Here is a 13908-nt window from a genome sequence, read left to right on the forward strand (position 1 = left end):
AAAGTAGGGAAATGAAGCTTTAATTCATGCTATGTGACCTTAATAGATTGCAACTAAAACCTGGGAGAACAAGAAAAATGGGGGGACTTTTTTCTCCTTGAAGGCATCCCTTCACCCACGGAGCAATGTCTTTGCTCACTGCCCTTAAAGATGTCCGAATTCAGCTACCTGAGTTGGCTGCTTCACCTGGCCTCATGACAGGGTATTAAGGAAGGAATTAGTATTTGGGACACAAAAAATTAAAGCTTCACTTGAGTCACCTTGGCAAAAGCAGGGAAGGAACAGAACACAGATTCAGTATGATAAGTAGTTGGGTGGGGAGATGTCTTCAATGCACACCTCCTAACTCCTGTCGACAGAGCAGCAACAGGGCTGATCAGTATCTCGCTTTTCATTAATTCAGTTCCAGCTTTCCAGTGCAGCTATAGCAACAGCAAGTGGGTATGCAGCATTTCTCTCCCCTCACCCACACAGCACTTTCGGAATGTTATCTTATCTATTACCCAGAAACCTCTGCACAGGAAGGTAGGAGGCTGCTTCCATTTTTCTTTTTTAAAAAAATACTAGAACAAGAACTGGCCCAAGGTTGCAGAAGCAGCTTATGGGAAAGGAATTTTGGCTCTGAGCTCTCTCATTAGCACACTTTAATGTGACAATATTATTCTCTCCTTCAAAAAAATCACACTTGCTAAATCATGAATAAAAACCAGTGAGGGCCAAAGACAGTCAACCTTAAAGTTCCCTCCACTTCATTATACTACACCTTGGGCTCACTGAGCATAAACAAAGAAATATTTAGGCAGAGGCAATATAAAAGGAGCTTCCCAGTTGTTCTGGTAAGCTGGAGAAGCTGGTGAGGTCAGTACTTTGTTGTAACTGAGCAATTTGGCCCACTACCGACAGGAGGGGTCCATCCAGCCCCGATGGAGAGTGATTCACACTTCTGGGTTCCAACTGAATGCAGCCTTCTGGGTAAAGCCCAATTATGGTTTATAGAGCTTGCACTGTAAAGATGCAATGGGTAGAACACCTACCTTCATCTAAATCATGGTCCAAGTGTGGCCTGGGAAGCAGAAACTGCCCTGGAAAGGGCCCCACATGCCTGGATGGGAGGAAAGGAGGAAGAGGGTCTACCCCCAGGGTCACCCCCCTTGGAGTGGGGGAGAGAAGGAGCATACTTTTCACAGTTTCTGCCTGGTTTGCACCTGCCTGCACTGTGCAGGGCTGCTGGCTTGTGGCTGCGGCGGCTCCCACCGACCTTGCACAACAAGGAGGCCACTGGCTTGTGGTAGCAACTCGCATTCACCTACTTAATGCTGGGCCATGACAATTTGGGGCAGCCTCTCAGGACTTTCCCCAGTGGCCTTAATGGCCAATCTGCCCCTGTTAAGGTCCATCCAAATGGTAATGCAGAATTCACTACTGGATGAACAGAGAGGCATGTCACATAATTCTAGTCTTCTCTTAGATGCGAACATCAGACAGGCAAAGCCTAGGTTAACCCATCCTAATCTTTTCATTGGCCAAACAAGTTGATATTGCTCATGCAAAAGTCATTCTGCTCAAAGAACTCCAAGCTTGGTTCATTAGGGACAAGTATTGGTCACAAGACTGAGCAGAGGTTTGGGAAACGGACCAGAGGAGGCTGAGGTCCCCCTCACAACCAGACTGTTCCTGTTCACTTCTGCTGGCCCTTCCATGAGAGCACTGCCTTTCCATTCCATAAAGGAGCTATGATAAGAGAACACTGTGGGGAGGATGAGTCCAGTAGATTGTAAAATAGTTCCCTAAGCAGGCAAAGAGCACAAGACCTATGTGTCTGAACAGTCATAACTCAATCACAGACAGGGCTTCTAAACAAAGATCCTGAAACACTGGTGGAATCCTAGAGGTTATAACAAAAACTTCCTAACCAAAATTACACTTTAAATAAACAAAACCACTCCTATGAATTTTCTGAACATCCCAGTGGCCATGTTCTTCTGAGACACAATGGGGTTTTCTCTGTTTATGCAAGGACCCGCCTAACTTTACAGTCCCTTTCCCTTGTCGTTCAACATGAGGTACTTGTTGCAACTCCTTCCTCTTCCATCCCCACAAATCCTCCTGCTTGTTACTATAACAAAAGGCACTCCATTCTCAGAAGAAATTTTTTTAAATTCCACACCAATGAAAGCTAAGTGCTTTGAGCTGTGCACAAGATAGGAATCAAGGACGTTTGCATAATCTGTTCTGCCCTGACATCCACAAAGAAATGCTTGAAAACACACAGGAAAAGCTTGTTGAAGTCCGAGAAGCCAAAAGGGTGGAAGAAATGACTTCTGGAGGTTGGGGGAACAGGATTCCTGTGCTCCTTGTGCAGCTCTTTGCTCCCTCTGCCTGCCCGATGTATTTAATTCTGGTAAACATTGCAGCACCTTGAGAAACATGTATATTTGCATAATTTATACACATCAGAAAATCTATAGGGCCTGGGCGCAGAATTTTCAGAGGCTCTTTTAAATGTACATTCCTGCTTTAAAGCACCTGAAGCCCACTGACCTTAAGCCATTGAAAAGCTGTTTGGATTTATCCAGCAGGTAACAGAAGTCTGTGACAGTTTTCCTCTCTCCCTGAGGGATGTCATCCTCCACACCGCCCGTCGACATGGTTTCTTTCAGGGCAAACTCAGTCCTAGGAAAGGGGAAAAAAGGACAAAAGTCTACATTAGCCATGGATGGCAGGAGGCTCAGAACAAATGCTGCAGCTGGGGCTCTGGCACGTACAGTGTCACAAGGATGAAGAAGGGAGGGAAAAAATACACACACAGTCATTCCCCCCCCCCCAGACCTACTAAAATCCACACGAGGAAAAAGTGGCTGAGTGTGTACATACACACACGTTTGATTTTCTTTCCCTCCATTCATTACTGAACTGCATGATCAAAAAGGCTAAGACGGCTCAATCTTTTTTGTTGTTGTTGTTTAAATCAGATTTGTGTACAAATACAAGATTCTTACTATGTCAGAGCTGTTAATCTCACGATTACTGATACTATCGGTTTACCCAGCAGAAGGGTTATATGGGGGATGGGGTGGGGGAGAGAAAATCAGAACTGCAGGCCACAGCAGTTAGTATCACATGCCATGCTGTAAACTCCTAACAGCCAAACCACATGTTCTCCCCCTAATTAAAACTGGAGGCATATTTCACAAGATGGCCAAGAGCTGAAGGTACAGCAAAGATAACTGATAAACCCCCTTTGCCCAGCAAGCAACAGAGTTGGTAAGGCATGCAAACTGAGTAGTGTGCATCTAAGAATATTCTGCCAAGTAATTCATGTAAACAAACCAAACTACATGCTAGCTTTCTTTATTGAAAATACCATCCGTAGTACAATGGAAAGACAATTTCACCATTCTCTATACCGGGGCTGCCATTCACTTGGACAATGATAGTTAGGACTAAGGCTCACCCAAGCAGAATGGAATAGGAATGAGGTAGTACAGTCCTATGGCGGCAGCATCCCATACATTTTTAATATAAATAATGCCTTTGGCTAAAGATTTTCCCAGCTCTCCCAGACCTCAGCAGACCCATGCTCAACCTCAGAGATCTTTTGTGCTGTCCCCAGAGTCAGACCCCTGCACTCCAGCATGTGCCAATGGTCAGCACAATGAGTCATCTATAGGCACCTGGTGAACTCACATTCAAGGGTAAATGATACAGGAATTACATAGTTCTAAGGGGAGTGATTAAACCAATGTAAACTCTGCTAAAATTGTTTGGGTAAGAAATGATGCTGCCAGCCATCTTACTGGTCTTTGTTTGATTACCTGTTAGGAGCCCCCAATCATTGCTCAAGTTGATGACAAGTTGAGGAGTGCCAATCAGGGGTAATGTGATTGCCGATTTTGTTTCAAGGACTATGTGGAATACAGACTCCTTTCCTGACCAGCAGTGCTATGATTAGAAAGCTTGATTTTGTTCATTTTTGTTCATTTTATTTTTAAAAAATTGTTGTCCTCCTCTAACCCTTGATTTGGTTCATTTAAAAAATTGGTTTTCCTCCTCCAGTCTTGATTTTTTTCATTTTTGTTCATATTATTTAAAAAAAATGGTTGTCCTCCTCCAACCTTGATTTTGTTCATTTTTTAAAATGGTTTTCCTCCTCCAACCCAGATTATCTCCCACCCCAAAACCTTCATTTACTTTGCACAAGTTATATACAGATGAAGACAACTGCCCAGAGTTCCTTAACTCACTTGTTTACATGCCAACATGTCCCAAATCAGCCTTGCCTACAAAACTGTGTCTTGTCACACTGAATAGATTCTAATGCACTGTGATGGATTCCTTCAGGCCACACAGTCCTATTGGCGGCACAGCGTTCGAGAAGCCCACATTTCAGTGGGAACTTACTCCCCATTTTCAGAAAAAATAAAGGCTGACAGTATTGTCAGAAGGCCTGGTGAGAGAGAATGTCATGCCTATGGGCATCATTCATTTTGAATTATTGGGGAAGGGCGGGGGAGAGAGAATGAATAAGGAATGTAGGTATGACCTACAAAAGCTGTGGAGAAACCTTTAGCCTACAAAAGTACAACAGTAGAAAATGGTAACCAGGGACAATTTTTAGAGGAAAACGGACAAGTCTTTTTCTAGGACAAAAGGAGAGGATGCCTTGAATTTATGCATTACATTTATTGGTTTGCAATATTTGTAGGCCAGCTCCCAACTAGAACATTCAGAATACTGTAATGTAAGAATCCTTAATATTAATAAGCAGTTTTTTAAAACAAAATTTTTTCAGAGCTCACATGCCTGGCAGAACAAAGAAGTCTTCATCTGCCCCTGAAGAGACAAGAAAAACACATAGAAGGACTTCTGGTGGGAGAGGGGAAGAATCACATTCCATACCTCTGAGGCCACTGTAGAAAAGTCACTGTTCCTGGTAAAGGACCACCCCAGGTCCCTAGAAGATGGAGCCTCACAGACAGATCTTAAAATGGTGGGGGTCATATAGGAGAACGCACTCTCCAAAAATACTCAGGGTCCAGACCAGATAGTGCTTTAAAAGGTCAAGCACACCAACTGGTCTTGGGCTCAGAAAAGAACCAGTAACCAATGGAGGTATTACACTTGTTCTGAAATATGTCCTTGCCAACTCCACCCAACCTGCCAGCATGTGATGAATGGCATTCTACATCAGCTGCATTTCCCATACCTTCTTGCAGCTCCACATTTGAATGCTTTCCTCTCCAGAGTTCAGAGCTATATTTTACATCTTTAAGGGGTGAGATTTTTTTCAGGTAGGAAGATGAAGATAGTGGTCACCCACCTTCTCTGTAACAGGGGATACCGACATAGGTATCTAGTCCCCCCCCACAATAGTCAACTGCCAGTCATATTCTTGCACAATGAACTATGAAAAGGTTCACACATTTCTATCCATGCTCACACACACACGCTTCTGGCTGAAAGACAAAAAAAAATGTTCCTGGGTGATAGGGAATTAAGCACCTTCCTTAAACAATTTCCTGCAAAGTCTCCCATCAGTGTTACCTAGCAAACACCAAGGAAACACATAGATCTGGTCACAAAACCTTTCTGTATTTTAAAAAGAATAAGAACACCAAGACTGTGATTGAATACGCAGGTAAACAAGGGGGCACAAACAAGCCACTGGAAGAAGAAACAGATGGAGGGATGGCAAAGCAGACAAAACAGTGAAAGTGGGGGGCAGAGAAAATGAGCAAACTGAGAAAATGCCAGTTTCTTTGCCTCAGACAGAAAAGCAAAACTAAAAAAAAACATACAAAGCAGGCTAAAAATATCCAGATGCAGAAGGGAAAATGGGGCACCCAGGAAGAGAAGGCGGAAGAAAATAAAACCCAAAAGGGATGGTGGAAAAGTATTTTGCAAGGAAAGACCTTCAGCAAACACACCCAGGACTACATAGATGGTCTCGGACTTAAAAACACCCTGGTTTTTGTGCAGAGGAAAGCTGAATTCTATGACCCAAATCAAGCTTATTTACATGTGCTTGTGCAGTCCTTGGATTTCTGCTAGTTAATTGGGGGGGGGGATGGGGACAAATGAGAAATAGGCTGTCATTATTAAGAACATACCAGGCTTCATCAAAAAGTTCACTGTAGGAATCAGCAACTGGAGACCCCAGGGCCAAATCTAGGCCTCCAAGTAGCACTGACCACTCTTAAAGGTAAAGGTAAAGGTTCCCTTGCTCGAAAGCCAGTCGAATCCGACTCTAGGGTTGCGGTGCTCATCTCCGTTTCAAAGCCGAAGAGCCAGCGCTGTCTGAAGACGTTTCCGTGGTCATGTGGCCGGCATGACTAAACACCAAGGCGCACAGAACGCTGTTACCTTCCCACCGAAGTGGTACCTATTTATCTACTTGCAATTTCTTGCTTTCGAACTGCTAGGTTGGCAGGAGCTGGAACTAGAGATGGGAGCTCACTCCGTCATGCGGCACCCGGGTCTTGAACTCCTGAACTCCTGACCTTCCACAGCCTGCAGTTCAGCGTCTTAACCACTTGAGCCACCGCAGCTCCTTGACCACTCTTACCAGCTGCTTAAACTAGAGGCAAAAGGAGCAAGAGGGCAAACTGGTGGCTGAGGCTATAGTTCCCGCTGGCAGTGTGCTAGAGGAGAGGGCTGCCTCTCGCACCCACTGAAGGGTCCTTCCCATAAAACCTGTTACCTATTGCATAGCCACCCACTGATATCTAATCACGCCATTTTGATCATCAAATGGTAACCAGTTTTCCAGGTACATAATGCCCAGCAGCAATAAAAGCCCCTTATTTTCAAAGCGTACAACTTCAGTTTTCAGACCAGATGAACAACCCTAGTTTCTTTCAGCTAGTACAAACTTCGTAAGCCATAGCGAGCATTGTGAATCACATTTCAAGTAACCAGAGCTCTTCAAATACAGTAGTTCGGCAATTTTATGATACAACCTTGTAAAGCAGACAAATATCTCCATGCTGCAGACAGAGAGCAGCTACTCTCAGACCACCTAGAACCTCAGTGGCAGAGTGTACACGTTGCATGGGGAAGATCATCATTCAATCCCTGGAGTCTCCCATAAAGGATAACAGCTAGCAGGACTACTGGAGACCCTTCTATGCCCAAGATCCTGATGAACCAAAGTGGACTGTGCTGAGCTAGATGAACCAATGGCCTGGCTTCATATGAAGTGTTGGCTTGGGCCTTGGGATAACCCCATCTGACTCTTCATGGCTCTCAAGTTCCTGCTCAAAGTCCTACCGTGATGGCTTAACACTCAGTTAACAAATCAAAAACACAGATTTTGATCCATGTTTCTACATTGAACTTCTCCAAAAGAGTCTAAAGGTGCAAACAACCCACATGCAAACTAAGCTTGAAGAATCTGATGTAAGCAGATTTAAACTCCCTTCAGAGAGAGTGTACAGGCAAGCAATCCTAAAGAATCTGGCCTGGGAGTAAGGCTCTCTGTTAAGAAAGGTGCACATGGAGCAAACTGATGAGGATGTAGCTGCATCACCATCTTCCCTTCTGTAAAAGGAAAGCAACAGCTAAACATTGAACCGTATGATTTTCTTAAATGCTTAACTTGATGGTTAAAAATGTGACATGCTTTAAAATCTGCCCTTCTTCAGCAACTGACAGACAGAGCAATAAACACTGCCCTGGGAAGGGTCACGGGCGGCTCAGAGAAGCACCAGCTTTGCATGCAGAAGGTCCCCAGAGTCAATGCCAGGCAGCACTGAGGCAGTAAGTGCTGTGAAGGAGCCTGGAAAGACCCTGGAAAGCAGCTGCCAGTCAAGGTAAACAATATTGAGTGGGAAGGAACAGCAATATCTCTGAATAAGGAAGCTTTATATGGTCATAAGAAAAAGCCAGTGTGGTTTAGTGGCTATTTCATATTAATCAGAATTCACAGAATCAACATGTGGCCTTGTGCAAGCTACACACCACAAGGAAGAGACAAACCTATAACTTCATCATGTTAAGTATACTGTTTCCCACAGTGTGAAATGATTCAGCTTAGACAACTGATCTGAAACGGGCACTGGCCTGGGAGTAAGGCTCTCTGTTAAGAAAGGTGCACATGGAGCAAACTGATGAGGATGCAGCTGCATCACCATCTTCCCTTCTGTAAAAGGAAAGCAACAGCTAAACATTGAACCGTATGATTTTCTTAAATGCCTAACTTGATGGTTAAAAATGTAACATGCTTTAAAATCTGCCCTTGTTCAGCAACTGACAGATATCTTCTACAAAAATCACAGGCTTAGGATCAGCTTATGCATTCAACAGATCGAAGCTTTTCTTTTAACAGGTACAATTCTGTCTGCAAGACGAAAGAATGGCACAGCCAAATACTCCACAGCAACAACACACTCCTTGCACAATGGAAAGGGAATATGACAAGGCTCAACTTTTCTCCCTATCATGCTCTTTTGATTTAATAAAGTGTAGGAAATTTAAGATATGAACATGCCAGCTCCAAAGTGAGAAGGGCAAAGAGAAGGAAAAGCAGCTGAACAGCTCTCAAAGTTTGGTGTAGTGGTTAAGTGTGCAGACTCTAATCTGGGAGAACCGGGTTTGATTCCCCACTCCTCCACTTGCACCTGCTGATGTGACCTTGGGTCAGTCACAAGCGCTGGCACAGCTGTTCCTGAAAGAGCAGTTTGTGGCAGAGTTCTCTCAGCCACAAACTACGTCACAGGGTGTCTGTTGTGGGGAGGGGAAGGGAAAGGAGTTGTAAGCCGCTCTGAGACTCCAAGTGAAGGGCGGGGTATAAATCCAATCTCTTCTCTTCTTCTTCTTCTTCAAAGTGAATGGTGTATTCTTTTGAATTGGTATATCCCTTGCAAAAGAGCTCTGGATAATCCTTCATCATAAAACCTGTTCCCAAGACAATAAGCTGAAAAGCAACCAGGCAAGCATACTCAACAACAACAACAACTGAAACTCTGCTGTCATCAGATTGCACTCCAAGGACTCCAGGGGCTGGGTGGGGGAGCAGAAATGGTAGAATAAGAAAGGAATAAGGGAAGAACAAACCCAAAACACAACAACAAGCAGCTGCACTGGGCATTTCAGAGGCAGAAGGGAAAGTATCTTTTTGCAAAGCGCTGTATGACCATATCAAAACAGGCAGTCTTCGAAGGACAAAAAGATCCACTTCCGCCCCAGTCTCCAGCCCCCCTCCACCACCTGCAATATGTCCCCCATGAAGATCAGTTTACTCAGACTGGTAGCTGTCTTCCCTGCTACCTAGCTGCATAATCCCTACTAATAAGCACTTTGTGTTCTACAGTTCCATGGTTCACAGATGCCAATTCTTTACCCAAGAGGTACTTTAGGCATCAAATGAGACAGTCAAAATTTCAGACAGCTGCTCTGGATAATTTAACAATTAGATCAACAACCCAGTTGCCTTATATGAACCCTAACCTTTGCTCTTCTACCTGAACCACCTTCTTCTGCAGTACTGTTTGCTCCTCTCAAAATTGCACCCATTTCCCCCTTTTGACTCCTTACCATTTGAACTCTCTCCAAAAACACCCTCGCAACACCACATTTCCCTCTTCCATCACCTCCCTCCACAATACCAGGGCCAATACTGAAAAGGCCCTTACTGCAGATGACTTCACTCCCTGCACTGAGGCCAACTCTGAGGAGCTCCCTCAGTGACTGTCTCAGTAATCAGAAGGGATTCATGTAGTCTTTGGTCAATAACTAATTTTTAAAGAGAGGCCATCTTTTCTACTGAGCAAGGGGCCAAAGTGTTAGCAGCACTTAGCTCAGCACAGCAAGTAGAGACTCAAGCAAAGGGCTCTTTAATTCCTCCTCTCCAGTCTGACGACCAACAGAGGTTTTGGCAGAGCCCTTCCTTCTAGACACATCAGCTGAGATGTGTAATAAGGGAAGGGCTCTGCTAAAGCCTCCCTTGCTGTTCACGCTGCAAAAGAAGGTGACTAAAGAAACCTTTGCCTGCAATTTGGAGAAAGTGGCTGAGTTGAGTGAAGAGGGAAGGTGATCTCTGGGATCAGGGACCCATGTTGTGAGCCAGGATCCCCCCTCCCACAGTATTTAAATTTATGGAACGATTCTTAACCAACTTCTTGAAGCAGTCCACAAATAAAATGCACAATACAGAAAATAGCTTCTACCGAATTAAAACTAAAACAAGCCATCACTGATACTGTAGCAAACAAAAGCAATATGAGGCGGAAGCTGTAAGTAGATTAATATACTAAAAACAGTAGTTAAAAAGGTAAAGGTTCCCTTGCTTGAAAGCCAGTCAAATCCAACTCTAGGGTTGCGGTGCTCATCTCCGTTTCAAAGCCGAAGAGCCAGCGCTCTCCGAGGACGTTTCCGTGGTCATGTGGCCGGCATGACTAAACACCAAGGCGCACGGAACGCTGTTACCTTCCCACCGAAGTGGTACCTATTTATCTACTTGCAATTTCTTGCTTTCGAACTGCTAGGTTGGCAAGAGCTGGAACTAGAGACGGGAGCTCACTCCATCATGCGGCACACTCGGGTCTCGAACTGCTGAACTACCGACCTTCTACAGACTGCAGTTCAGCGTCTTAACCACTTGAGCCACCGCAGCTCCAAAACAGTAGTTACAAACACCAAATATATATATTTTTTTAAATCAAGAAAACATTCATTTCTGCCAAATGTCTGGGAGACTACAAATGCCCTATCTAGCTCCTAAAGCTCAAAAGAAGGGAGTAAGGCCCAGGCGAATTGCTGTAGACAAGGCATCCCAGAAGCAAGGCAGCACCGTGGAAAAGGGAGCCATCTGTTGAGGCTCCCCTTTCCAGGAAATGGGATAATGCGGAGAAGGATCTCTGAAGCCTCTTAATATGCAAGCAGGGTCATACAAGAGAAGGTGGTCCCTAAGGCCCCCTAGTCCCAGGCAGGTTAGGGCTTTATGGGTAAGAATCAGCATTCTGAATTGTTCACAGAAGCAAACTAACAGCCCACGAGGTTTTTTTCCAACTGGCATACATTCCTTTATTGATGTGAGCTGAATTCTGCACCTGTGACTGGCCAATCATCAGAAGCAGCTCCCCGTAAAGAGCAATGCAGTAATCTAGTCTGGATGTGATTATAACAAACGTACCTGTGGCTAGATTTCACTTTTACTGGAAAGGACACAACTGGTGAACCAACCATCATTGGTTAAAGGCACTACCCACTATTACTAATCCCTTCAAGGACATTCAGATATGAAACTAACAGTATCCGCAAGCTGTGAACCTGTTCCTTCAGGGGAACTACAACCTCATCTAAAACAGGCCAACTCCTTATTACCTAGATATTCATAAGAAAAAAAAGGGGAGGGAGATGCATACACCATCTCTTTAAATGGGACAGAAAGAGTCTACACCAATGTGGGCATTTCATTACTATTCTCAATTGGGTTGTACAGAATAAAGACAACCATGTGCATCTGTTAATCATGCTTCATCCACCAAATGGCATGAAGAAGTTTGGCAGGCATGCTTGCCCAGAGTTGGTGTCACAAGTGATAAGGGCCTCATCTGACCCCACTGATGGCAGGAATCATATTGCTGGATGCTTAAAAATAGAAGACAATGTCAAAAGGAAGCCCTGCTAGGAAAAGAAAAGAACCAAACTGCTATCTTCCCCTTCCTGCCCACCTACGTCTTCCTCAGCTAGAATTCTATTTGGAGTGCCATTAAAAAATGCCGCTAAATTGTCTGCAAGGGGAAAGCTTCCACTCACAGACCCGCCGGGCTTCTCAAGCAACACTGGGAACACCAAACAATTGGTACTAGGTTTAGTTACACCAAACGTTCCCCTCTACAACAAGCTTCTGGCAAAGAACTCCTTGCTGACAGCTAGAATTTAAAGATAAGTGAGAAGAAAGACACCAAAAAGAAGGAAGAGGGTCTAAATACATCACACTCTACAAACCAACACTACAGAACTATTGTAAACCATATTATAACTGCCTGTGCTATGAAGTGATGTGCATGAATGTACAACAGAGCTCCACTGTGGCTCTCCAACTTGAAATCTGCCATCCAGTGTTCACACTGAGCGCACATGCAAAGCCAAAGATTCAGCTTTGCTTCTGCCTTTCCAGTCTTATCCAGGAGGAGTCAAGTAGACATGAACTGAACTCCTATGCAGGATAAGGACTCCTCAGGTTGGGCCTTTCCCTGTAGAAGGGGCAGAACATGATCTTTTGTGGGCTCACCGGGATAGAGCTCTTCTTCCTCCAGATCCTGTTTTCTCCCAAAGTTTAAAGCAGGTTGGAGAGGGGATCTTGATTTGCCTACCACATTCATTTCTTGGGAACCACAAGATCTGCCATGCCCACTCTGGCCCCCAGTGAAGTTTCCCCTTGCTTCCACATAACTTGAATGAAAACACGTCCACAGATAGAAAAATGATATATTTGAGGCACATTTCACACTCCGCCTCTTCAAAGAACGAACACTGCAAGTCCAGATGGAGCAGGTGGTGCAGAGAAAGGATTTTACTTTCTTAAACTGTTTCTTTTTTAGGTAGGTCCCCAAATGCCCCAGAGCTTAACCCAAAATTGGAATGGGGGGAGGGAAACAGGTCCAGAGGCTTATTCAGCATAAAGAAACCACCTCAAAACAAGATCTAGCCAAGATCTACATCTACATCTGCATTAGTGGTCTGAAGCAGCAAGTCCAGTGCTACTGAAAACCACCCTGCACTCTGACCCCAGCATCTGACAGTCAGAGAATGATGCACTGCTACACATGGAGGCTCAATTCATCATTAAAAAAAAACTTCTGGGAATTTGCATCACCTCTTTCCTTTTTCTACATGCCAAGTAAGGGCTGCAAGATTCACAGATAGATTTCCAGTGCTTTTCCCCCCCACCTTTCAAAATAGCAGCCACAGGAGGCCCGATTCAGGTGGCCATTGCACAGGCCCCCCCAGGAATTAAGCCTTTCCTCCAGCACCATGTTCCCAACCACAAACACTCCCACTGGGCAGATTTTTGCCCTGCTGCAGAAAACAGACAGGCGAGCTATAGGTAGCAGCTGGGGGAGGGGATTAGAGGTTTGGAAAACAAAGCAGGGGAAAGATGAAATCCTCCCTCTCCCCACACTGCAGTCCCCATCTGAACTGAGGCCTCCCACAGCTGCTGTTGACAGAGGGGAAACATGCTGAACATTTGAGCATGGATCTTCTACCATGCAATTTGGTTTAAGCCTCTACTAGTGGCCATCATGACATTTTATGAAAGTGAATTCTATATATTGATTTTGTGTTCTACGGAACTGCTTTTCCTCTTCAGCAGTTCTGAACCTGTAGCCAACCCAACCCAACCCACTTAATTGGGCGAACTTGGGGGGTGTCTCTTCCCTCCCCCATTAAAAAATGAACTCAATGTCCTGTAACGATTTCATGTTTTTTGATTTTGTGTTCTACAAAACTGCTTTTCCTCTTCAGCAGTTCTGAACCTGTAGCCAACCCAACCCACTTAATTGGGCGAACTTGGGGGGGTGTCTCTTCCCTCCCCCATTCATAAATGAACTCAATGTCCTGTAACGATTTCATGTTTTTTTGTGTGTATGTCTTTAAAAGTTTGGTTTATATTGCTGTGTGGGACAATCTAGAATGCTGAAACAGGCAAGTTGTGTGATTGGTGAGTGACAGAGAGGGGGAGGGGTTTTTTGAATGGATGCTGTGTGGATGATTTGAATGTCTATCAGGAGTGACTGTTAGAGTTTAGACAGTTTATGATGACAGTTGAGAAAGACAGTTAGTGAGATGACTGTGGAGTTAAACAGTTAGTTAGAGCAGTGTGTGCTGTGTAAAAAGAGTTAATATGAGTTTTATCCTGAGTTCTCTATGTGAGAGGTTCCTGTGTGGAATATAAAAGTAAAA

The 13908-nt window shown here is 44.5% G+C and overlaps 1 protein-coding gene across 1 annotated transcript in view; it reads right to left on the reverse strand.

Annotated features, from left to right (window-relative positions):
- The window catches only part of SCAI (suppressor of cancer cell invasion), a 76426-nt gene that overhangs the window by 33803 nt on the left and 28715 nt on the right, over positions 1–13908 (reverse strand). The window contains 1 exon segment of the mRNA XM_015422588.1: positions 2542–2673. Coding sequence (XP_015278074.1) covers positions 2542–2673 — 132 coding nt within the window.

This window comes from Gekko japonicus, unplaced genomic scaffold (genome assembly GCF_001447785.1).
Source record: "Gekko japonicus isolate JY-2015 unplaced genomic scaffold, Gekko_japonicus_V1.1 scaffold1640, whole genome shotgun sequence".
In the NCBI taxonomy this organism is placed as follows: Eukaryota; Metazoa; Chordata; class Lepidosauria; order Squamata; family Gekkonidae; genus Gekko; species Gekko japonicus.